The sequence below is a fragment of the Notolepis coatsorum genome (genome assembly GCF_963971535.1).
Source record: "Notolepis coatsorum genome assembly, chromosome: 2".
In the NCBI taxonomy this organism is placed as follows: Eukaryota; Metazoa; Chordata; class Actinopteri; order Aulopiformes; family Paralepididae; genus Notolepis; species Notolepis coatsorum.
Genome location: NC_140166.1, coordinates 14,562,682 through 14,588,149, shown reverse-complemented (window position 1 = coordinate 14,588,149; position 25,468 = coordinate 14,562,682). Strand labels below are relative to the sequence as shown.

General features: G+C 43.2%; 1 protein-coding gene across 1 annotated transcript in view; it reads left to right on the top strand.

The window, feature by feature from the left end:
* The window catches only part of aacs (acetoacetyl-CoA synthetase), a 175,788-nt gene extending 164,305 nt beyond the window's left edge, over positions 1-11,483 (top strand). Inside the window, 2 exon segments of the mRNA XM_084338144.1 lie at positions 1,028-1,230; positions 10,515-11,483. Coding sequence (XP_084194270.1) covers positions 1,028-1,230; positions 10,515-10,652 — 341 coding nt within the window. The 3' untranslated portion in view covers positions 10,653-11,483.
* Positions 11,484-25,468: the final 13,985 nt, after the last annotated feature.

Here is a 25,468-nt window from a genome sequence, read left to right as displayed (position 1 = left end):
AGACGGATACAGCCAGATTCTACCCCCCCCCCCCTTCTCCAGTTGTCTTACAAGCGACCGGAATCCCCCCCTAGTGTATCCAGTTCTATAATCATTAAAGTATCATTGCTATTATTCCTTAAATATTCCAGGTTGTATATTTACCGCCTGCGCCACCAGAGATTGGACGTTCTCTATTGATATACCAACGAATACTCATTTGCCATAAAAGTGCATCCTATTTCAAATCATAAATGTAATTAAGTGATTGCTCTACATACCTTTTGCTATGTATTAATTATTATTAAACGCAGACTTTCGACTTGGTACATTTGTGTTGGATCGTTTCATCTACGTGGGAGTGTTTACCATAATTATTTATGCCTAGTACTGGGTGGCCAGAGTCTAAAGTACAAGAGGTAGTGGTAGTAAGTATCATATCTAACAATACAGTCAGGGAATTGTACCCCTCAGTTACAGTAGTAGTAGTAGCAGTAGCAGTAGCAGTAGCAGTAGCAGTAGTAGTAGCAGTAGCAGTAGCAGTAGTAGTAGTAGCAGTAGCAGTAGCAGTAGTAGTAGTAGCAGTAGCAGTAGCAGTAGTAGTAGTAGTAGTAGTAGCAGTAGTAGTAGTAGTAGTAGTAGTAGTAGTAGTAATAGTAGCAGTAGCAGTAGTAGTAGTAGTAGTAGTAGTAGTAGCAGTAGCAGTAGCAGTAGTAGTAGTAGCAGTAGCAGTAGCAGTAGTAGTAGTAGTAGTAGTAGCAGTAGTAGTAGTAGTAGTAGTAGCAGTAGCAGTAGTAGTAGTAGTAGTAGCAGTAGTAGTAGTAGTAGTAGTAGTAGTATGATGGGTTGAGAAAAGGGTATTTCCAAAAAGTGTACTTTCCATCTACAAGTCAAAGTCCTGTATACGGTATGAAACATTCTAGACAACTGTTGGTTGGAATGTGTCTGTAAAGCCAACGCGACGCTTCCTCCTCTCCATAAACTCTCTTATGGTTTATTTTCCTCTCCCTTCTCTTCTCTGTCATCCCCCCTTGGCCCCCCTTTGCAGTCGAGGCCTTTGAGGAAGTGTCCGACAGTCTATGCGTTCCCCAGTACAGCGCGGACGGCGAGGAGCGGGTCATTCTGTTCCTGAAGATGGTTCCAGGCCAGAGCTTCTGTCCACAGCTGGTCCAGAGCATCAGAGGAGCGATCAGGAAAGCCCTGTCCGCCCGCCATGTTCCTGCCTTGCTCCTGGAGACCAGAGACATTCCTGTAAGAATAACACAACTATCACATATTATGAATACATGACATAGATTCCTGATAGACATTCCTGTAAAAAAACACAGTCCGATCTCACTTAAAATATGTAAACAAAGTATTAATCGACCACAGGAAAAAAGGTGCATAATGTACGTTATGTTATTACCATAAGTGATATATTTATTGTATCGAAAATGTTCGAAAGGTTATCCTGCTGGGGATTGAACCCTAACCTCTTAACTAACCTCAACTCTATAATCATAGTTAGATAGTGGTGAGAGCACTCACCCGCGACTGCAACGATTGTTGGTTCAACTCCTGGTTGCAGCATTTGTTTTGGACTTTTGCCAATATGTAAATATATTATTTATGGCTATATCATAACATACATTATGTACCCTTTTTTCCTGTGGTCAATTAGTACTTTATTTTCATTTTCTGATGAGACTGTGTTGAAGAATATGCCCTGCTCCTAGAGACCAGAGACATCCATGTAAGAATAATACAACTATTGAATATATATATATATATATTAATATAACTGTTTAACACAGTATAATAGCCATCAAGGAAAGCCTGACATGTTCCTGTCCTACTGCTGGAGAATAGGGAAGTAAGTAAGTAAGTAAGTAAGTCAAAGTGGCTTATTGTCAGTATTAGCTGTACAATGAGGAAGTCTATTCCCCTTTTCAGTGTGCTAGACCAGGCAGATGGGTTGCTGAGGTGGAGCTTACCGCACATCTTAGTTAGTTACCCAAGCTGTGCTACTCGTGCGCTGAGTTGAAATGTATTTACCGGTAAATAAAAAAAATGTATGCATTTTTTTTGAATGTTTTTGTAGATTTGTATTGGTTTGTACTACCGGGCAGTCCGGTAGAGAGAGAGGGAGAGGAGGAAATGGGAGACAGAGCAGGGGGAAGACATTCGGCAAATGACGCTGGGTCCGGTCGTTTCGTGACGCAGCGCATTATGGTGTGCTACTAGAGCGTTCCTAAATTTCTTTTTTATCCACTTTTTCTCCCCATTTTCTATTTTTCTCCCATCACAATTTCGTATTTCCAATTCTTCCCTCCCCTGTCTTGAACGTTGCTAGACTATGCCTCCCACTGGTCGGCTGTAGTGAGGATAGAAGCCTTGCATCACGTGTCCCCTCCGGTACACGAGGAGGCAGCCTGTCGCATCTTTTCACCGCAGCAGCGCGACCTCTCAGTGGCGAGGAGTACCGCGTGGGAGGTTTACGCTGCCCCCGATACTTCCTGTTTCCGCCGCACCGGCGTCACCCAACCGACCTGTAGGAGTCACTGTCCACAACGTCCAATCCCCACCCACCGGCTTTCCCACCCTCTAACACTGCCAATTGTGTTAGTATGACGGCCGGCCAAGCCGGTAGCAACGCTGAGAGCTGGGCTCGATACCAGCATCTCCTGCGTTAGTGGCGAGCGCCTTGCCCACTGCGCCACTCAGCCGCCCAGAGCGCCCCAAAATTAACTTTTTAATAATTTCTATAATCCTTCCCGATGGAATTGTCCAAAAGCTGTTTGTTGCCATGCAACAAATACAAGTCCAGCTAGTAAGCCCAGTTTTTAACTAATGTTGCTTAGCAGCAGTGTATAGTTCTGAGAAGTACAACCTGTGTCCCCGCAACGTTAACTCATTCCCTGCCAACAACGTTGTCCGCCAATCGTTGAACGCCAACCACGTATATACGTTATTGATCGTTATTTCTTTTATTCGCTATTTCCATTCGTTATCCATCCAGGCAGCCTGTGTTACCATAGGGAATGAGTCTGAGATCGCAAAAGTCCAATACCGCCGCCTGGTGGTATGCAGCCGATGTTGCACTTCCTTTGAGACTCTGTATGAGGCTGTGCGTCGATGAAATTCCTCCGGGCGGACTTTTCTAGTAACCTGGATCAAGGGCTTCACCCGATCACATTGAATAGTTTTCGGGACCCCCGATTCATTATGCTGTGGTGGGTTATGTCGTGAGCCAAATGGACATATGATCTACCAGATGGCAATCAAATAATTAGAATATTCTTTTTGGAATCCCACCGGCCACAGGTAAGAGCAATATAACGTCAATTTCAGCTTGATTGTGCCTTGTTTTCATAGCCATCGCCCTGATCAGCGTATGGGGTTGTACTAACGAATGCCGTTATTGACAATCAATTAATCAGAAACTACCCCCCCCCCCCTTTCATGCATTCATGATGGAACATAATACCGATCATATGCATTTGAATTTTTAAGTGTAGCGTGTGTAGGGACAAAATGCCAATGGATTTAATATAATACACATATCAGGCTATCACTAGCCTCCCAGGAATTACCCTAAACCGCTCTAAAACCATACTTAGGGTGCTTTCACACCAGAGCTGTTTGGTCCGGACTATCGGACCAGAGTTGGTTTCGTCGGATGGTCTGCTTTTTTTGGGCTGGTGTGAATGCTCAGTCGAACTCTGGTGCGGACCAAACACGCAAACTCTGGTCCGCCTGAAAAAGTAGGTCTCGGTTCGCTTCATCGGACCAAACGCAAGACCAAATATAGGAAGTGACCTGATAAACTGTGCATCTTGGGTAGAAGGAAACAAAACAATCACAGCGGTAAACATGTCTCGTGGACAGACGTTGGCAAATGACGAGGTGAAAGAAAGCCCTGATAGAAATATGGGCAGAAGACCAAATTAAACAGCTACTTGTGGGCACTCATAAAAACAACGCAGTGTACAAGTTGTTTAGCGAGAGGATGGTGGTAATGGGCTTCAATACAACAATGGATCAATATGCCACAAACTGTGTCAGCAATATATTAATAAATAAGCAGAGAATTAAATTAGATGTCCATAACATTTGTGTTTTTAATTAGCATAGCCTAAATAAATATGAATTCAAGAAGTTAAATACTGAATTAACGACACATTTATTAACAGGCTGAAAGTTAAAACAAATACAGGCTGAAAAAACAATTAGACTATTTAATATAGGCTAAACACATTATTATCGTTATTATTGGTGCATACACTCTATCAGATGTCTGTCATAAAACGATAAAGCGGACAGAAATGCGGGAACGTTTTGATTATATTTAAAAGGCATTGAATCTAAATCTATAGTTTATTATCCATGGCTATCAGATAGACTCATTGGTTGCTCGTAATGTGGGATAGACCGGTCTATCAAGAGAGAGATATACCGGTCTATTAAAAATATTTGTGTGTGCTAATTTAAGGCAGTCATAGCCCCTTTCGTGACTGTGATGCAAGCCTCCATGTACTATGGCGCGACCCCGGTCAGTCGCCTTTGGTTTAGCTCCGCGACGATTGTGCACATTTTTAGCTATTATGTTTGTTTTTTCTACTTTTTTTATTAAAACATCACTGGCGGGTATGTCATACGACCGCCAGACACTTATGGACCTAAACTCCGGACTCAAAGAGGAGTTTGGAGACACTTTATGCCCAGAATGGCTAACAGAAATCAAGCGGGAGAACGGCAACAAAGGAAACGGCAGAAAGAGGCATAGAGGAAAACGAGGAGGTATCAGACTTAGATTAAAAAGATCTGCTTACCGTCCAGCAATTCCATCCATCTTTCTGGCGAATGCACGTTCGTTGGAGGGAAGGATGGACGACTTGAGAGCGAGGGTCCGATTCCAACGGGAGATGAGAGACGTTAACATCATGTGTTTCACGGAGACATGGCTCAAGCCAGCGACGCCGGACAACAGCGTCTCCATCGGACAACTTCACCGTCCTGAGAGCAGATCGCACGGCAGCCTCTGGGAAGAGCATCGGAGGTGGGGTCTGCATCCTCACGAACAATCTCTGGGTTAATCCCAAAGAAGTACATGTCCTCTCAAGTTCATGCTCCCCAGATATGGAACATCTCTCAATCCTGTGCCGTCCGTTCCACCTACCCCGTGAGTTCACCGCGGTCATCATGTCCGTCGTATATATCCACCCACAGGCAAATACTGGCAAAGCGCTGGTGGAATTACACGACCACCTCAACAAACAACAGATCAAGCATCCGGAAGCCGCGGTGATAGTGGCTGGTGACTTCAACCAGGCGAATCTGAAAAAAGTGATGCCGTCCTTTTTTCAGCACATCGTCTGCTCCACAAGAGGGGGAAACACACTTGACCACTGTTACACCCCGTTCAGAGCCGGCTACAAGGCTGTAGCGGCTCCGCCACTGATGGGTGCTGCAAGCGCGAGCGATCACGACTCCATTTTTTTAATCCCTGCATACAAACAAAGATCGCGTGACGCCGTCGTGTCACGTGAGACAAAAACTGGTCTGACGAATCAGAGGCCACGCTCCGGGATGCGTTCACAGACACGGACTGGGACATGTTTAAAGGAAGCGCCAGTGACGTCAGCGAGTACGCTGATACCGTTGTGAGTTACATAACAACAGTAGCTGACGGTATTGTCCTCAAAAAAAAGCCGCGGGTTTTCCCAAACCAGAAACCTTGGGTGGACAGCACTATTAGAGCAGCCCTGAACTCTCGCACCACGGCTTATAACCTGGGCAGAGAGTCAGGAAATATGGAAGAGTACAAGGCTTCAGTCTACACTCTGCGCAAGGCTGTTAAACTTGCTAAGAGGACATATGCTGAGAAACTGGAGACACAAATGGCACAAAACGACACAAGAGGCTTGTGGAGGGGACTGAAGACAATAACTGACTACAAAGTCAGCGCCCCCTCAATGGGGAGCGACGACGCCTCTCTCGCGGACAAACTCAGTAGACGTCACTGGCGCACCGGCTGTTGTGGAGGGGGGGGGGGCAACCGCGGGGGGGGCGGGGGCGCTCTCTCGTTGTCGGAACACAGTGTGAGAAGAGCATTTATGCAGGTGAACACCAGGAAGGCTGCTGGCCCAGATGGTATAACAGGACGCATACTTAAGTCCTGTGCAAACCAGCTTGCCCCGGTGTTCACCGCCATATTTAATCAATCCCTGGCGGAGTCAGTGGTCCCTGCCTGCTTCAAGATGTCTACCATCATCCCTGTACCGAAGAAACCCTCCCCAACATGTCCAAATGACTACAGACCGGTGGCACTCACCTCTGTGGTCATGAAATGTTTTGAGAGGCTGGTCAAGGACCACATTTGTGCCTCCCTCCCCAGTGATATGGACCCTATGCAATTTGCATACAGGACAAACAGGTCCACTGACGACGCGGTCTCCCAGGTACTGCACAGCACTCTCTCCCACCTTGACCGTCAGAAGGGGGGCTATGTGAGACTGTTGTTCATTGACTACAGCTCAGCGTTCAACACCATAGTCCCCACCAGACTGGTGGACAAGCTGATCGAGCTAGGTCTGAGCTCCGCCCTGAGCGCCTGGGTACTGGACTTTCTGAGTGAAAGACCCCAGGCGGTCAGGGTGGGGGGTCAGACCTCCAACACCATCACCCTGAGCATCGGGTCCCCCCAGGGCTGTGTTCTAAGCCCCCTGCTGTACTCACTCTACACACACGATTGTGTGGCCAAGTTCAGCTCCAACTCCATAGTGAAGTTCGCAGACGACACGGTGGTGGTGGGGCTGATCTCGGACAACGACGAGAAGGCCTACCGGGAGGAGGTTGAGGTACTGGAACGTTGGTGCCAGGACAACAGCCTGCTCCTGAACATTGGTAAAACCAAGGAGCTGATCGTGGATTATAGGAGAGGACAGCAGGAGACACACACACCACTGATGATTAACGGGGCTACCGTGGACAGGGTGAGCAGCTTCAAGTACCTGGGGGTCCACATCTCAGAGGATCTGACATGGTCAACACACATAGACACAGTAGTAAAGAAAGCGAAGCAGCGCCTCTACCACCTGAGACAGTTAAGGAAGTTCAGAGTATCGGGGAAGATACTCCAGTCCTTCTACTCAGGAGCTGTAGAGAGCATCTTGACCGGAAACATCACTGCCTGGTATGGAAACAGCACGGCACAGGACAAGAAGGCCCTACAGAGAGTGGTGCGCTCAGCCGAGCGTACCACGGGTATTGCGCTACCTACCCTGCAGGTTCTATACAACAAGAGGTGCAAATCCAGAGCCTGCAGAATAATGAAAGACCCCCACCACCCCAATAACAGCCTGTTCCAGCTGCTGAGGTCAGGCAGACGCCTGCGAACCCCAGCTACTAGGACGGAGAGGCTTAGGCTCAGCTTCTTCCCCCAGGCCATCAGAGCCTTGAACAATGAACATTGAGAGCCACAGAAACTGAACTATCCACACACAAGCACACACAAGCACACACACGACACGCACGCTGAGCACGCTCACACACTAGAAGCCACTTTAACACTCATGCCGCACACACGCACACTTATGGCCAAGAGGAAAGACCACTTTAAATTAGTATAACAACAGGAACAGTGTATTGCACTACTAAAGCTACCTAGCATGTCCTATATGCTCTGTAAATACTATGTACAGATACCGAGATGTCACACTGTTGTGAAGGGCCAGATTAAAGCTGAGAATCTACATTTATTGTTTTATATACATTGTATATTATTTATATATACACGGTATATCCCTTTAAGCCATCATCGAATCATAGTAATATTCGCTCTCCTTATTGGATAACGCCCGTAGGCGCCAGACCGCAAGCCCCCAAAGTCAGGTTCAAAGACGAGCCCAGGCATGTCGCAACATGCCTGGAGACAGCGTATTGATTCGAGACGAGAACTGAGGTTTGGGACTAGATAATCACTTAAGTATATATGCTGCGGCAGGTGCGAACAGTAGCTGTTCAACCAGATGTTCATCAAGTTCATCCCGAGTCAACGTGTAGTGAAGTGAGCAGCAGTGCGTCTAACAGAGCGTTGAGAACCACGTGCGAATTGAATAGTAAAGTGTCAGATTAATGCAGTAACGTCAAGTTCGACTTAGTTTAATGTGAAGTAAATAGTCGTTAATTTATTGTATATCGTGCCAACCACAGTTCGTTCGTGTGTAGCATTACCCAGCGGTTCGTTCGTGTTAGCTAGTGGACCTTAGCCAGTGCGCATGGACTAAATACCTTAGTACCAGCACACGAGGAGGCCTAGTCCGAGAACCTGCTGGACATGTGCACATGAGAACCAGCGGCGGCGATTGCAGAACCATTACTGGTTGTATTATATTGATTGTGGAACGTGTTACCCGGAGAAGAGCATCGTTAATCTCCACTGTCGTTTGGGATTTAACCTCGTGAGGATTTACATTCGGGCTGGCCTCATGGACCGAGGCTAGCTGGCTATCATCGTTTGCTATCGAGCATTGGATTACAGTTATTGCTTTTGTTGCTGATCGTTGGATTTACAAGGACTGGCTTCTGTACGTGAATCCCCTTATTCTTCATTGAATCAGACTGAGTATCCGAACATTCCTCTATCCTCCAGACCTTACAACTCTGGGAGGAACCCAGTGTCTCCAGGCGGTACCAGCGTTGCCTTCTATAATTGCTATTATACGCCAGGTGGCGTCAGCCTAGTACCCATCGTAGGAATCATTCTATTCCCAGTGACTTATGCTACTGACTGACTTTATGCATATTCTTCGCCATACAAGCGCGACCCTAATTCTCATTCTGTAACCTAATGTTGCATAATAATAAAATACCCTCAAATACTATTTCTTTGTCAATGCCGTGTTATTATGAGTGTCCACCATATCTATTCGATGTACTGTCTGGCCAGTAATTAAAGTACATACCTAGCAGTGGTTTAATCTATCACAATCTTTAATACAGTCAGGGTTTTGTAACCCCTCAGTTACACACACCATGTTACCTGTTTATTGCACTGTTGTTTTTTATTGGATTCTATTATATGTTGTACCACTGTATTTTTATTGGATTCTATTATGTTGTACCACTGTATTGCACATCGTCGCGGGCAAGACCACCCGCATTTTATTGTATACTTGTATGCCGTGACAATTAAAACTCTTGACTTGAGCCTCGCAGTCAATGAGTTGTGCTCTCTCTCTATAGACCGGTCTATCTCTCTCTCTCTCTCTATAGACCCATTGGTTGCGCATATATAGGATAGACCGGTCGATCCTACATTACGCTTGTGACGGAGACAGACTTTCAACCTTCATTTGGGAAAAATAAATAATATGTTTAATAATAAGTAAGACAACGGATCCGTTTAACGAATTCCATATAAATCTATAGTTTATTATCCGTGGCCGTCAGATAGACGGCCAGTGTCAGTTATGACCTGGCTGGACGTTATACTTGGCACAAGACCCACATCCAGCCCCGAAACATATCGTTGAGTCTTTTGAAGATGAGAGACCCATCAGAAGGCATCACCAGCACCGCCCTCCGGCTCACAGTCACACACACACGTGCGCACACACGTTAGGGCTTGCAGTCACGCACACACATTTCCACTCTCTATTGTGTCCAATAGACGAGCGCCCTTTTCGATCGCGTGACATTGTTCAGAAAGTTTGGTGCGCCTCACAAATTGCAATGTGAACGCAGACGAACCAAATGAAGAATGCAACAATGTTGCAACTTCACTCCCCGAACCGCACCGAGTCCACCAAACTATATGTGAAAGCGCCCTTATATTCACCACGGTATAAAACGGGAATGTATGGATGGATTTTTTTTTCTTTTTCACATCTTGAACGATAGATACTCAATGTCAAATGGGCCATAGTATTGCCTCCATAGCTATAATATAGAATATAGTTATAGCCCTGCAAACAAGGTGAGCGACTCCATTGGTTTAATGCGTGGCAGCACATAGCCATATCCTGTTCCCAGCACGGCAGAGAAAGAGTTAAAGTCCTACCACACCACAACATAATAACTAGGCTAGATTCCAGTGTTAGCTACTGTAAGGTAACATAATGACATTGCTAGATTCCAGTGTTAGCTAAGATAACATAATAACATGGCTACAGTAGGTTCCAATGCTAGCTAAGATAACATAATAACATGGCTACAGTAGGTTCCAATGCTAGCTAAGATAACATAATAACATGGCTACAGTAGGTTCCAATGCTAGCTAAGATAACATAATAACATGGCTATATTTCAGTGTTAGCTAAGATAACATAATAATGCAGTTCAATATATAAAGTCTCTAGTGTTTACTAGAAATTATCTCTGACTATGAATACCCCTAACCTGTCTCCTCTCCTCTCCTCTCCTCTCCTCTCCTCTCCTCTCCTCTCCTCTCCTCTCCTCTCCTCTCCTCTCCTCTCCTCTCCTCTCCTCTCCTCTCCTCTCCTCTCCTATTCCTTCTGCTCTCCTCTCCTCTCATTTTCCTCTCCTTGCAGTATACCATCAGCGGTAAAAAGGTGGAGGTGGCAGTAAAACAGGTGATAGCAGGGAGAGAGGTGAGCCAGCGAGGAGCGTTCTCCAACCCTGACGCCCTGGACCTCTACAAGAACATTCTGGAACTACAGAACTACTAGAACACTGGACGCATGGAACCGCAGAACAAAAGGAACAAGCAACTCTAAAAGAAAAAGAAGAAACCACCCCAGAAGATTCCAATTCAGTTTAGCAACGGGAGCCATGGAAACCGAGATCTATAACCGAGCGACGACAACAATGCAATGAAGTTTACTCGACAACAACGCAGAGAGGAGTTGGGCAACTTGTGCCGGGCCAGCGTCGGGACCAGAATTCTTTCTGGACCGAGCAAGAGCGCTGGTCCTGTAGAACGCTGATCCCACGACAGCCCTGTGAGTTCAGCCTGACCTCAAACACCTTATTTATCAACCTCGAACTGAACCATGAACTCCAACCAGGAACTCGACCTTAATTCAGGAACTTTAATTCAGTCCAGTAGCGGAGCATTAGCGGTAGCCTGAAGGCTGCAGAGAAGGTTGCTGGTTCTAATTCCTGTTCCTAAGCGATTCTCTCTTTCCTCTTGGCTTTTAACTAATGTTGCTTAGCAACAGTGTACACACAGACAAACACACAGTCATTCCTTGGAGAGCCATGGAGACACGTCAGTGCTGGTGTCTAGTATCTACTGTATATATCGGTGTTGTATGGTGTGTTGTTCTACTATATCAAGTGTATAATATCTTTGGCCTGTAATATTGCAATCAAATTATATTTATGGATATGTGTTTAGATCCTAATGTTACTTTGGGGTTGTGTAACCCTTGATTTAATGTCACACATCATTGTCCAGTGATCATATTGTCTTGGGCTGCAATTATAAAGAAACATATATATAGTATATATATATAAAACATTTTTAAAGGTAGAATCTGTAATGCTGTCAAACAGCAACCTCTTGGTATTGCACTTTGTTTTGGTCTGATTATATATTATACTATAATATATACGTGTAACAAAGTGCAGTACCAAGAGAGGCTCTTTTGCATAGAGATATTTGTTTGGCGACATTACAGATTCTATCTTTAAACCAGAGATATTCTGTGTTGATGTGTCCACCCTGCCTTGGTCTAGGGCTTGCTCAGAGGAGGGGAGAGTAAGTGTGTTGCACTAGTGAGTGTAGCATCAAAATGCATCTGATGCCGGTGTAGGTACAGTGTAGGTTTATCACACTGTACCGAAGACCATTGGCTGTACGTGGCTTCACAGCGATAGCGATAGATAGTTCAAGTGACTGAACTAGCTGACGTGAAATGGTGTAACGAACGGAATTAACATTATATGAGGAATAAACACAGTTTGTCTTTTATCACTGCGGTCCTCTGATGCCGGTCTCCTCTCCATCCCCACCACCAACATGCGGACTGTTGGTCCCAGAGCCTTCTCTGTGGCCGCACCCACCCTCTGGAACTCACTCCCTCCAATCATCCGTAGTGCTACATCCCTGCACTCTTTCAAATCGCAACTCAAAACCCACCTTTTCACCAAATTTGTAAATGACTCTGCCTGATTTCCCCTTTTTTCTTTCGTTTTCTTTCTTTCTTTCCTTTTGATTAATATTTTGTTGTTATGTTGTTCCCTGTCCCCCTCCCTTAGCTGTTAAGCGCCTTGGGTCTCCTGAAAGGCGCTATATAAATTTAAGATATTATTATTATTATTATTACTTGAGTTTGTGTTAAACAAGCACAAGGGTCCACAGGGCAAAGAAACTCAGACTTTGAGACATTGGCCCCACCGTGATGCTTTTCTGCCAGCTTGCTAACATTGCTTACATCAATGAATTGGCTTGGCCGCCGCTTTTATTTTGAAGGCAAGACTTCTCCACAGGATGTCTTATTTAAGCTTAATTAAGCTAGCTTGACACAGATACAGATTTGATGCTATCGCTGTGAAGTCACGTACAGCCAACGACCTTCGGTACATCATGAAAAACGGGCTGAGCTCAGAGGCCGACCATATCCGGTACCTACACCAGTGTGGACAAGCCTCTGATTTAGACCATGTGGTAGAAAGCCTCTCCACTGAGACCAGTAGTGATGATGTTAATTTAGCGGCAGTGTAAGGAACGTGTACACACGCCCTTATGTGTATAGATGTCTGTTACTCAGCCCCTGACGTGCATCCAAAAAGGCATTGTCTTCCCTAAGTCCACGTTTGTTTAAACAAACAAATAATTAACTTCTGGGAACATGCTGGTATACTAGCAAACAGACTTGGGAAGTAATGCAAAGCAAACACAAGGTATTGTTTTATATTGACATTATGACGTTATTTGTAATGTTGTGCCGATATTTGGCTTCAAATATGTGTTAGCATAATTATGGCTCGCTAAATTATATGTATGTGAAATATATCAATATATCTTGGTATTGTTACGAGGTCACCTGCAGACCGGACATGTCCATTTATAAAGCGTTCAACTGTGGCTTTCCTGTTCCAAACAGTGTTCCCTGCGAATGGCAACTTGAACACAGTTTTTAAGGGAACAGCTGAGTTTGTCATGGGAACATTTGCCTTTTAAACTTTTAAACACAGCTTTTCCACCCAAACTATTGCTAACTCACTAAAAAACACAGTCTCCCGAGAAATATACGCTAATTTAATTAACCCAAACTGAGTAAATGCAGTCTCTCACGCTGAAGCCAGGCTCATTAAAAGTACTCTCTTCATGTGGGGACTGGAACCCCTAAAAGACCTGTTTTAGGACCACAACCATAGTTTTGAGACCCCGGGGTGACCTCTTGTAAACAAAATCTTCAGAGTAAAGGCAACATCTGCAGCTTATTTTCCCATTGGAAACATGTACACTAATAACCCATGACCCCTGTGACCCCTGGAGCCGAGGCACATGAAATGTACCGAACCTATAGGGTACCGAACCTATAGACCCCCCCCACCCAGCGCGTCATAAGATGATGTTTTTTGGCAAAGAAATCTTGATGTACAAATACATCATCATCATCTTGTGGCACAGATGCTTCCTTCCTTCTAAAAGAATCATTACTGTAAAGTGTAAACCTCCTGCGTCGTTCTTTTGACAATAATCCACGAAACCTTTAGTGCAGCAGTCCAGTTGATAGAATTGTGTATTTCTGAGTGCGACCCTCTTCTTCATCAAATATAAATGTTACATTTGCCCTTTAGAATGAAAATATGAAGAATCAGCAGACCGTATAGGTGTGTGTCGTGTGTGTGTCATGTGTGTGTGTGGTGGAGGACTGCAGACGTCAATCTCTGACAGACGTCTCCTTTGGATGTCAACTCTGTGTTTTTTCAACTTGGCGTAACCTTTCAATGTGTGAACGCTGCTCAGTCCTGACAGCCAGCCAGGCCTCAGAATAGAGAGAGAGAGACAGAGAGCGATATGGGGTGGGGGGGTTCCTGTTCTCTGGTCTAAAAATATAGCCAGGCCTTTAGTAGATGAATACGTTCCAAGATGAATACAGAGCCTATAACACCCCACTGGCAGCCCATAGCTGATTTGTTTGTTAGTTGGTTCCTGAAAAGCTGTGTTTTTTGGAGATGGAAGGTTGCTGTCGGTGAGCCTTTTAGAACCACGTTTAAAGATAGAATGGCGACCTTCAAATGGCGACCCCTGATGTGGTGTGTGTGTTAGATTTTAGTGGGTAAAGGAGAGGGGTGCTACTGCTGGCCCACACCTCAAGAAGAGAGGTCTGGAGAAATTCACAGTATAATAAGTTACTAAAGTCCGACCCACGCGACCCAAGAAGAGCATTTTATTTTCATCATGAGGGAGTCCCTCAAGTGGGTGGCGTCCACCGCCGGGCGATGGAGGGAAGGGTTAATTATTAAAAAAAAATTATGAATTTTTTTTATCAATTTTTCAAACAACACAACCTCAACATCGATAATAACAACAATAATAATAATGACAAGACTATGAGAAATAATAAATACCTACAGATCAAAACTAGATTAAAACATCACAAACATCACAAAAATACATTAGACATTGGACATTTCCTCCCCCTCTCCCCCCAAGACCGCCGGATCCCCCAGGACCAACACCCCACCCTCACTCCGCGGCTATATTGTGCCTTTGACCACCTCTGCCGCCGCGGTCCACAATTCAATACCTGCTTGTCCCACCCCAATCACACAAGCAGTCGAGATCTTCAAATAAATAACGTCCAGCAATGTCACGGACCGGTTAATTACCGTGAGCTTCTCAGGCTCTTTCCATCTCATAGCGATAAGCTTTTTGGCTGTTGTAAGTAACGCCTGCCAGAATAATTATTTTCTGTTGTATGGATGTTGGTAGTAAAGATATATCGTTTAGAAGTAATGTTGCTGCCGTGAGTGGAATCGATACACCACAGATGCCCGAAGAGTTTAGCTGCTATAGATCTCCAAAAATGGGCCACTGGTGGACAATCCCAGACCATATGCATATATGTGCGGGAAGGGTTAATTCTTGACGTCTAGGTGCGTTTGAGTCACCGGTCGGGTGGCTTAAATCAAGCGCATGTTCACATTCCTGGGGAGTTTATTCCAGCTTGTCCTCCGTTCATTCTTTTCATCTTTAAAGGAACTGTCCGGTTCCATTCATTGTGCTAAGCTAGGCTAACGTGAAGCCAGATAGCTTTCTACTGAACGCACAGAGAGGAAACTGGTGTCTATCTTCTTGTCTCTCTCTGGAGAAGACGATAAGCTAATTTCCCAAAATGTTGGCATGTTCCTTTGGAGGCTCATTCTTGTGAAATGACATCATGAAGGATAGTATAGAGAGAAATGTGTATTCTGAAAGTCAAGAGGTATTGTCTCAGTTCATCTCTAATCATTGATACATTTGTGTATATTCTTTTTTTCTTTTTACTTTTAATGAATAAAAGGGTACATTTGATTTTATGCTAAATATATATATATTTTTTTTTTGCTGTAACATTTATGGAGACGGTGATATTGGATGGTGTGAATATATGTGTTTATGGATGTAATGTTCTTGTTGTGAAGGGCCAGATTAAAGCTGAGAATCTACATTTATTGTTTTATATACATTGTATATTATTTATATATACACGGTATATCCCTTTAAGCCTGCATTCGAATCATAGTAATATTCGCTCTCCTTATTGGATAACGCCCGTAGGCGCCAGACCGCAAGCCCCCAAAGTCAGGTTCAAAGACGACATGCCTGTCACAACATGCCTGGAGACAGCGTATTGATTCGAGACGAGAACTGAGGTTTGGGACTAGATAATCACTTAAGTATATATGCTGCGGCAGGTGCGAACAGTAGCTGTTCAACCAGATGTTCATCAAGTTCATCCCGAGTCAACGTGTAGTGAAGTGAGCAGCAGTGCGTCTAACAGAGCGTTGAGAACCACGTGCGAATTGAATAGTAAAGTGTCAGATTAATACAGTAACGTCAAGTTCGACTTAGTTTAATGTGAAGTAAATAGTCGTTAATTTATTGTATATCGTGCCAACCACAGTTCGTTTGTGTGTAGCATTACCCAGCGGTTCGTTCGTGTTAGCTAGTGGACCTTAGCCAGTGCGCGTGGACTAAATACCTTAGTACCAGCACACGAGGAGGCCTAGTCGGAGAACCTGCTGGACATGTGCACAGGAGAACCAGCGGCGGCGATTGCAGAACCATTACTGGTTGGATTATATTGATTGTGGAACGTGTTACCCGGAGAAGAGCATCGTTAATCTCCACTGTCGTTTGGGATTTAACCTCGTGAGGATTTACATTCGGGCTGGCCTCATGGACCGAGGCTAGCTGGCTATCATCGTTTGCTATCGAGCATTGGATTACAGTTATTGCTTTTGTTGCTGATCGTTGGATTTACAAGGACTGGCTTCTGTACGTGAATCCCCTTATTCTTCATTGAATCAGACTGAGTATCCGAACATTCCTCTATCCTCCAGACCTTACAACTCTGGGAGGAACCCAGTGTCTCCAGGCGGTACCAGCGTTGCCCTCTATAATTGCTATTATACGCCAGGTGGCGTCAGCCTAGTACCCATCGTAGGAATCATTCTATTCCCAGTGACTTATGCTACTGACTGACTTTATGCCTATTCTTCGCCATACAAGCGCGACCCTAATTCTCATATCTGTAACCAATTATTGCATAATAATAAATACCCTCAAATGATATTTCTTTGTCAGTGCCGTGTTGTTATGAGTGTCTACCATATATCAGATGTACTGTCTGGCCAGTAATTAAAGTACATACCTAGCAGTGGTTTAATCTATCACAATCTTTAATACAGTCAGGGTTTTGTAACCCCTCAGTTACAGTTCTGTCTTTGTAAGTGTTTCTCAAACAACCGGATGGAGAGTCCAGTGAAATAGCGGACGTGACGTTGATGTCACGTGGGTGGCGGAGAGTTGGACGGTTACTATGGCGTCCTGTGAGGATCACTCTGGTTGTACTGTGTTGACAGGCAGATTCTTGGGTTAAAAGATGGTTTGGGGTGCGGCTGGGTAGCGCAGTGGACTAAGCACTCACCTACCACCGCAGAGACTCGAATCCAGCTGTCAGCGATACCTCCGGCTCGGTCAGTCGTCCCTAATAACACAATTGGCAGTGTTAGCGGGTGGGAAGCCGGTGGGGTATGTGTCCTGGTTGTTGTAAACTGTGACTCCTACTGGTCGGTCAGGGCGCCTGTTCAGCAGGGAGGGGATCTGGGGGAAATAGCGTGAACCTCAGCACGTGTTACGTTCCCCCCAGAGAAACGCCTCGCTGTCAGGTGAAAGGAAGCGGCTGGCGACTCCACATGTATCGAAGGAGGCATGTGGTAGTTCTACACCCTCCCCACTCCCCAGGCCGACAGTGGGGCAATGCGCGCAACGACCAAGAAGGGAATTGGCATAAGGACTAAATTGGGATGGGTGAAAAATACAGAAAGCCCAAAAATAAATAGAATACCTTTTTTTTTTAAGATGGTTTTGAGGTCTCGTTGTGTGAGAAGAGCTGACAGAAAGTGTCTCAACCATCACTAGAGAAACTGACATTTTTTCTTCATCCTGTCCTTGATGTGAAGTGTTCATTCCAAGATGGCGACTGACGTCCATAACTCGCCCCCGCTTCACGCTCTCTATATTATTTGAGAAGAACATAATTTTCTGGTCAGTATCTGTTTAGTGAGAGCAAAATAAAGTGACCCTAATGACAACAACAACAACAACAACAACAACAACAAAGATGTCTGTCTTCCTTTCTTAACATTGGACCTAATTTTCTAAATGTCTTTTCAAGAATGTGGAAATGTCTTCTTAAACAGTGTTCTCAGCTGTGCTCCCCCGAATGAGGAACGCCACTGATTATTAAAGGAACACGCCACCATTTTGGGAAATTATATTACCGTCTTCTCCAGAGAGATAATAAGATAGATACCAGTTTCCTCTCTGTGCGTTCAGTAGAAAGCTATCTGGCTGCACGTTAGCCTAGCTTAGCACAATGAATGGAAGCGGACATTGCAGGTTAGTCTAGGCATTGTCCAACTAACACCTCTCCCGAAGGCTAACCAGCACTGTCCGCTTCCATTCATTGTGCTAAGCTAGGCTAACGTGCAGCCAGATAGCTTTCTACTGAACGCACAGAGAGGAAACTGGTATCTATCTTCTTGTCTCTGGAGAAGATGGTGTGGAATATATTGCCAATATCTCTTAACCTATGTATAAACTACGCCCCCTTCCTCCCCTCCCCTTCCCCCCCCCCCCCCCCCCCCCCCCCCCCCCCCATTGTTCACCTGGTACTTAACTGCTCCCCCAACTGGGGAGAGAGATCTTTTTACCTGACTGACGGAGCTGGTCTGTTTAGGTAAGATCTCCAGCCATATTCTCTATTGTTGTAATGATTTGATCTGGTTAATAAACCTTGTTATTATCCAAACCTCGGTTGACTGAGAACATTCTTCATCAGGATATCCACTTAGCCTTGGGGTATGCTCCGTGCCTACGATCAGTTGCTGCAGCCGTGTTCTGCGTATCGAGAAGCGCCAACATTACTCTAGAACAGGGGTCAGCAACCTTTTTGACATGGAGTGCCTGTTTGAAATATAGTTGTAACTAGTGTGCCTCAACAATATTCCATGCATCGTAATTTTTTTTTCTCATCAGGTATTTTTAATGATTTTTACATTATTACATCATTGTTATTATTAACAATATTATTATGATGGTTGTATCAACCCTAAATCTGAGTTGGGGGGGGGGGGGGGATGCAATGCAGACAAACGGCTGCATACAGTGCGACCATTTATAAAAATGGTTGATTAATCCCACTGGTCACAATGGTGACCGTAATAATGTTTTTGTTATAAGGCTCTGCAAATGTTACTGAATGATGTAGCAATGTATTTCCAGCTAAATTGAAATAATAAACAAATAAAGGGTCTCAATTAAATATGTGGTAGTAAAAAGAACCTGTGGGAGGATTTCAACAAGATAAATGCGCCAACAGTGCAAAATATCTCACTATAATATTTCAGACAAAAAAAATAAAAAAATCTTTTTTTTCTTTCAAATTTTTACTGCTGCCCCCTGTGCCTATGCAAATGCCCCCGCGTGCCTATGCAAATTTTTTTTTTTTTTTTTATGTCACTCATTCCATAAGGACGTAGAATAAACATTTACAATTTTTTTTTAAATGGTCCATTTGCATGTTCTTGGTATCTGAATCTAGGGACTTAATGGATCAGTGTCAGAAATAGTGTGTCTGTTACTAGGCTTGAGTAAATTGTAATGAACCAAAGGAGAATATGAATTCTATTTAAAAAAAAGATTATCTTTGACTGTAAATAACACCATGCTAAAATTGACCAGACCTGAAAAATCTAAGCAAATGAATAAAGGGAAGATGATTAAACAGAAGGTTTTGTAGATACAGTACTGAATTCTGCCATCTTTTTTATAATGTAAATTTCTCCACCATTTTTCATCATATTGCAACACTGTTTTTTGCAAGACGTTCACAGAAAGGTAGAGAAACTAACTGCGTTCTGTTTTATGGCAATAACGTTCAGGTTTGTGGGAGATCATCCCAAAAAATAAGAGAAATTAAAAAGTAAATCCAGAAGTCAGATGATTGACAGGGGCTGGTGTGAGCTGGGTAGGGTAGTTTTTCGAAATTTGAAAGCCCTGAGTCTCTTCCTTCAAAAGACTACACTCACTTTTGGCTGTGCCACTTCCTCCTGTCAATATGCGCCGGTTTCCGACTCAATGCCCTGAGATTTCTATAATCTTATATTTCACTAATAACAGTTAAAATAATTGGTAAACAAACGTAATGCTGAAAATATACACTTTTACTGTATATCTCGGGCTTAAGAGGTTAACCCTGTGAGGCCCAAATTAAAAAGAAATTAGCAACTTCAGAGGCCAGAGGGTGGGACATATAAACACATTTACTATCAAATAGCATTGTGAGGCTGAACAACAGGACCAATTGACTATACATGTGCTTAAAGGGGAACTATCTTATAAATGGCTTTTTTCAGTGTTTACCATTGTTTCTTAGCTATGTGGACTTATATTAATAGGATATATGTCTCTAATTCTCATATTGGCGAATTCTTCCAATTCTCCTCTCACAATATTCACCCTCACTGAACTGAGTCATCTGAAAATGTGCATATCTGTGATGTCAGAGATTTCTCAGCTGCATAATAATGTGGCAGTTGATGTGGCAGTTGGCACCAGGCCACACAGTGGTTGGAGCCCAGCCTCAAAACGGCTTAAGATCTTGAGGTAGAAAAATGCGGTTTTTAGTACTTGATTAGAAATACAAAACAATGCATTTTTTTTTGAAAAAAACCTAGGTGTTCCATAGACTCACAGGAATTGTGTAAAAGTGCCCAAATAGTGAAAGAAATAGTAAAATAGTTCCCCTTTAACATTTTTTAAATAAACATTATTTTTTTAAATGGCTAAAAGTGATTTTGTAATTTTGCAACCGTGGGTCTCACAGGGTACTTTTAACCCCGTGAGGCCCAAATAAAAAAGACATTAGCAACTTCAGAGGCCAGAGGGTGAGACCTATAAACACATGAAGGGTGCCGTGACTGAAAAAAAAGGTTGAGAAACGCTGGTATATGGTGTGGCTCTTTGTGGTACCACAGTAATTTTTTTGTGGCTCTTAGTCTCTGACTGGTTGGCCACCCCTGCACTAATGGATGTGATTTGAATGCTGGATACGCTGTTGTTGATGACCATGTGATGATTGAAAGTGCAAAACTACCTAATAATTGTTCAGCACAGGCAGCTGAGATCTTCGCTTTGACGAGAGCGTGCGTGTTGGCCAGGGGTAAGTCTGCTACAATTTTCACCGACTCAAGTTATGCGTTCAATGTAGTGCACAATGTGGGATTAATATGGAAACACAGAGGGTTCATTAAGACATCAGGCATTCCCATCAAACATGCTGTATTAGTCACTAACCTACTAGAGGCGTGTTTACTTCCTAAGCTATTGGCTGTCGTAAAATGTGTTGCACATTCTTCTTCTCCTTCTCTGGTTGCAAAGGGAAACGCCAGAAAGGATCACTGTGCCAAAAGGGCAGCGACCGTCCCTTCTCTGTTGGTAAAACAAATGGCTATCACAATCGCCAATGATAATACTCCCACTTTTGATAATGTCGTTTCATTACAGGCAGAAGCGACATCTGAGTGGCCAGTATGGACGTCAGCAGGCTGTTCCAAAATGCCAGACGGCATTTGGAAACATGCTGACGGTAGAGTTGTAGCTCCAAAACAACTCCTTCCCCTATTAGTAAGATTAGCACATGGACTTAGCCACGTGTCAAAATTCGCAATGGTGGGCAGTATCACTTCACAGTGGCACGCGCCAGGCATCACCAGTTTAGCTCACCAATACTGCTCAAGATGTGTTGTATGCAATCAACACAATATAGGTAAAGCTATAAAGACTAAACGTGGCGCCCACCCACCACCTTGGGGACCATTTGTTAACATCCAAATGGATTTCACCCAATTAGAGAAAAGCATGGGATACCAGTATGCACTAGTCTTAGTAGATATGTTCTCTAAATGGGTCGAAGTCTTCCCATGCAGACGCAACGACGCTCAAGCAGTAGCTAAGGTATTAGTCAAAGAAATAATTCCAAGATTCGGGTGTCCACACTCCATAAATTCAGACAGAGGTACTCACTTTACGGCACAACTGATAAACAACTTATCTACCGCATTAGGCATGAAAATACACCTGCACACACCCTACCACCCTGAAAGTGCAGGTGCGGTAGAAAGACAAAACTCAACCATCAAGAACCGTCTAGCTAAGACATGTACAGAGACAGGCCTTAAATGGCCCGACGCCCTCCCCTTAGTATTAATGCAAATGAGATCAATGCCAAACAGAGGAACAGGATTGTCGCCTCACGAGATATTATTTGGACGTCCAATGTCGGCCCCGACCACAATGCTTCCCCCGCTATCACAAGTCCAGTTATTACTAGCAGACGAAATTGCTATTAACTATTACAAAGCTTTGTGTGCCCAGATGAAGAGACTCCACCCCTTAGTGAGGCAGGCACAACCACAACCACCAACAACACCATGTCATGGATTGAACCCAGGTGACTATGTATATATAATGGTGTTCAAAAGAAAAAGTAAACTAAACCCCAGATGGTCTGGTCCATTTCAGGTGTTGCTAGTAACGGACACGGCAGTAAAGTGCGACGGAAAAGCATCCTGGATCCACGCATCCCACTGCAAAAGGGCAAATCTACCATGAGACCAGTAACAATAGGAAAAATGACCACCAACTGGAACTGCTTAATCATCGCATGCGGCATAGCGGGATGCATTGTGTGGGCGACACTGGACGAACCTCAATCATGGACCAATGGGTTTAAGGGCGGTAAGGGGAAAGCAGTTGAACGCACCAAAAGATATGTTAACAGTCACTGCAACAACCTATATTTAAAGCTAAGCCAAGCAGTCGCACATTTTGCTAACCAATCAAATTGCTATGTATGCGGCTTAATACCCCATTCTACCGAAGATGGAATTCCGTTAATGGGCCTCCCACTAACAGAATGCCACAAAGCCTCTCTAAACAAGTCCACAGGGACAGCTGAAAGCTGCACAAAATCAAACATGAAGATTCGACAAAGTCATGATACTAATGGAATACCAGTTTCTATTACCCCAGTGAAGTTTACAGATTGTGTGTCTCAAAAGGGTTGGGGAAAGAATGTCGGGGTGTTGGAACATTGTGAAGTGCCCCAGGCGACCCGCAAACGAAGAATGATATCCCCCCGGACCAGAGACAATATCTACCCCATCCGCCAACAAAGATTAACACCACCCTGGGACAACATCTACCCTGTAAAGACGCCACTGAAACCTACAACCAAAGAATCCCCCACCACCCCCCAAAGCACACAACGAACGACAACACCAGCCCCGCCTGGGACCTACTGGATATGTGGCGCAAAAGCTTACCCGTCCCTTCCACCCGGATGGAAAGGCACATGTGCATTAGGATATTTAGTGCCAGCCATGAGAGTGACACCGACCCTACCACAACACCCACTGACTAGAAAGACACGCCACGCAAATTACTTCCACACACATGACCGGGCCTGCAATACATGCGATTTTTTCAGAGCACTAATCCCCTCCTATGGTGTGATGTCAGCCCTAGATCAAATCGCAGACCTATCCACACTGATAGAAGACTTAGCCAACACAGATGCTGAAGGACTGTCACTCGTCAGCAACGAACTGACATCAGTCAGATTGATGACATTGCAGAACAGAGCAGCGCTGGACTTCCTGCTATCTAGTACTGGAGGAACATGTAAACTAATCGGTCAAGAATGCTGTGTCTACATACCTGCAAACGACAACATGACTATACCAAGCATCATTGAACACCTGCACAACATCTCCAGAGCCACACACATCCCCCCAACGTATACCATGTCCGATTGGATGACCGAGAAACTTGGTACAATAGGAGCAGTGGTAGTTCGGTACATTATGTATGCAGTAATAATATTTGTTATCCTAGTAGTGTGTGTGCATGCTATAAAATTCGGAGTTGGATACATCACAAAAGTACTCTGCACAAGCCAACCCCCCCCGATAACCATGATGATCGCCACGACCATGAGAGAAGAAATGCAAAACGAACCCACCAACCCCCTCGCACCATACTTCCACAGATACGCACTAGAATCCACAATGCAGAACCTCTAAACCTTACTATTTTAATTCATTTTATATTTCTTTATAATTCTTTTCATTTCTTTAACATTCCTGTAAATTGTGTCATTCACTGAGCTGATGGTCATATTTACATTAAGTCCTATTCCATTCATGTTTTATCCAACCTTTAAATGATTTATATTTTACCATGTTTTACCATTTTATCTCATTGTTTACTATTTTAATTCATTTTATATTTCTTTTCATTTCTTTATCCAACCTTTAAAATGATTTACTATTTTAATTCATTTTATATGTCTTTTCATTTCTTTATCCAACCTTTAAAGGATGTATATTTTACCATTTTATCTCATTGTTTACTATTTTAATTCATTTTATATTTCTTTTCATTTCTTTATCCAACCTTCAAATGATGTATATTTTACCATTTTATCTCATTGTTTACTATTTTAATTCATTTTATATTTCTTTTCATTTCTTTCATTCACGTTTATATCTCTTTGCCAACCTTTAAATGATTTTATATTTTACCATTGCCAACCTTTAAATGATTTTACCATTGACCTGATGGTCATAGCCAGATGACAGTGTATATACTAAAGTAAAAGGTGTTGCCATCAAGTAAAAAGTAAAAGGGACGATATTCACAACCCTGAAAATACACATAGATCTTAACCCACACTGTATAAATACTGACATTTAAATAATAACTCATTTTATATTTACTTTCATTTCTTTAATTGTGTATTTTATATTTCACCATATTCTAATTCATTTTATATTTACTTTCATTCCTTTAATTGTTTATTTTATATTTCACCAAATTATCTCATTTATTAATTCATTTTATATTTCTTTTCATTCCTTTAAATTGTGTATCTCATGTGTTTACTATTTTATATTTCTTTTCATTCCTTTAAATTGTGTCATTCATTGACCCTATGACCAAAATAGGTCACAACAAGTTTATAATTTTACTATTTTATCTCATGTTCACTATTTTAAACTCATTGTATGTTGACCTTACCTATTCCAGTCATATATCTGAGAATACTTGTCCCAGTCACATTATAAAAGAGAAAAGGACCCAACTGTGGAATATATTGCCAATATCTCTTAACCTATGCTGCCCTGTCAAGGCAGACTGCAGTAACTTCCAAACAGTGAAACTGAGAAAAATGGCTTTAAAGTTAACCTAGCCATTTTATTTGGATCATCATCATTCCAATATATTCAGGTATTAAATTTCATTTTCAAAATGGCTAGGTTAAGTTATGAAAGCTGGAGGGAAAACAACATTGTATTTGAAGTTACTGCACTTTGCCTGTACATTACCTGTATAATTATTTAAGGAAATCGTGCAGCAGAGTGCAGTATCTGCTTTTTTGGGGTTCATTAAAATAATTATGTCATATTTTTGTATGCCTAAAGATTACTTCATTAATACATGTTAAATCTGGGTACTATCATCTATCTACCTATAACACATTTTGGATGGCAAGTCAAAACACTTTAAAGCCATTTTTCACTGTTTGGAAGTTACTGCGGTCTGCCTGGGTTTTGAGTGTGATTTTGTAGTTACTGCAGTTTTTAAAACCCCATATCTCCAAAACTGAGCGACATTAACATCTGAAACTTGGTCACAAGATAAAACATTTATTGACAAGGTCAATTTCACTCATAACTAAATTTTGACTTTTTTCAA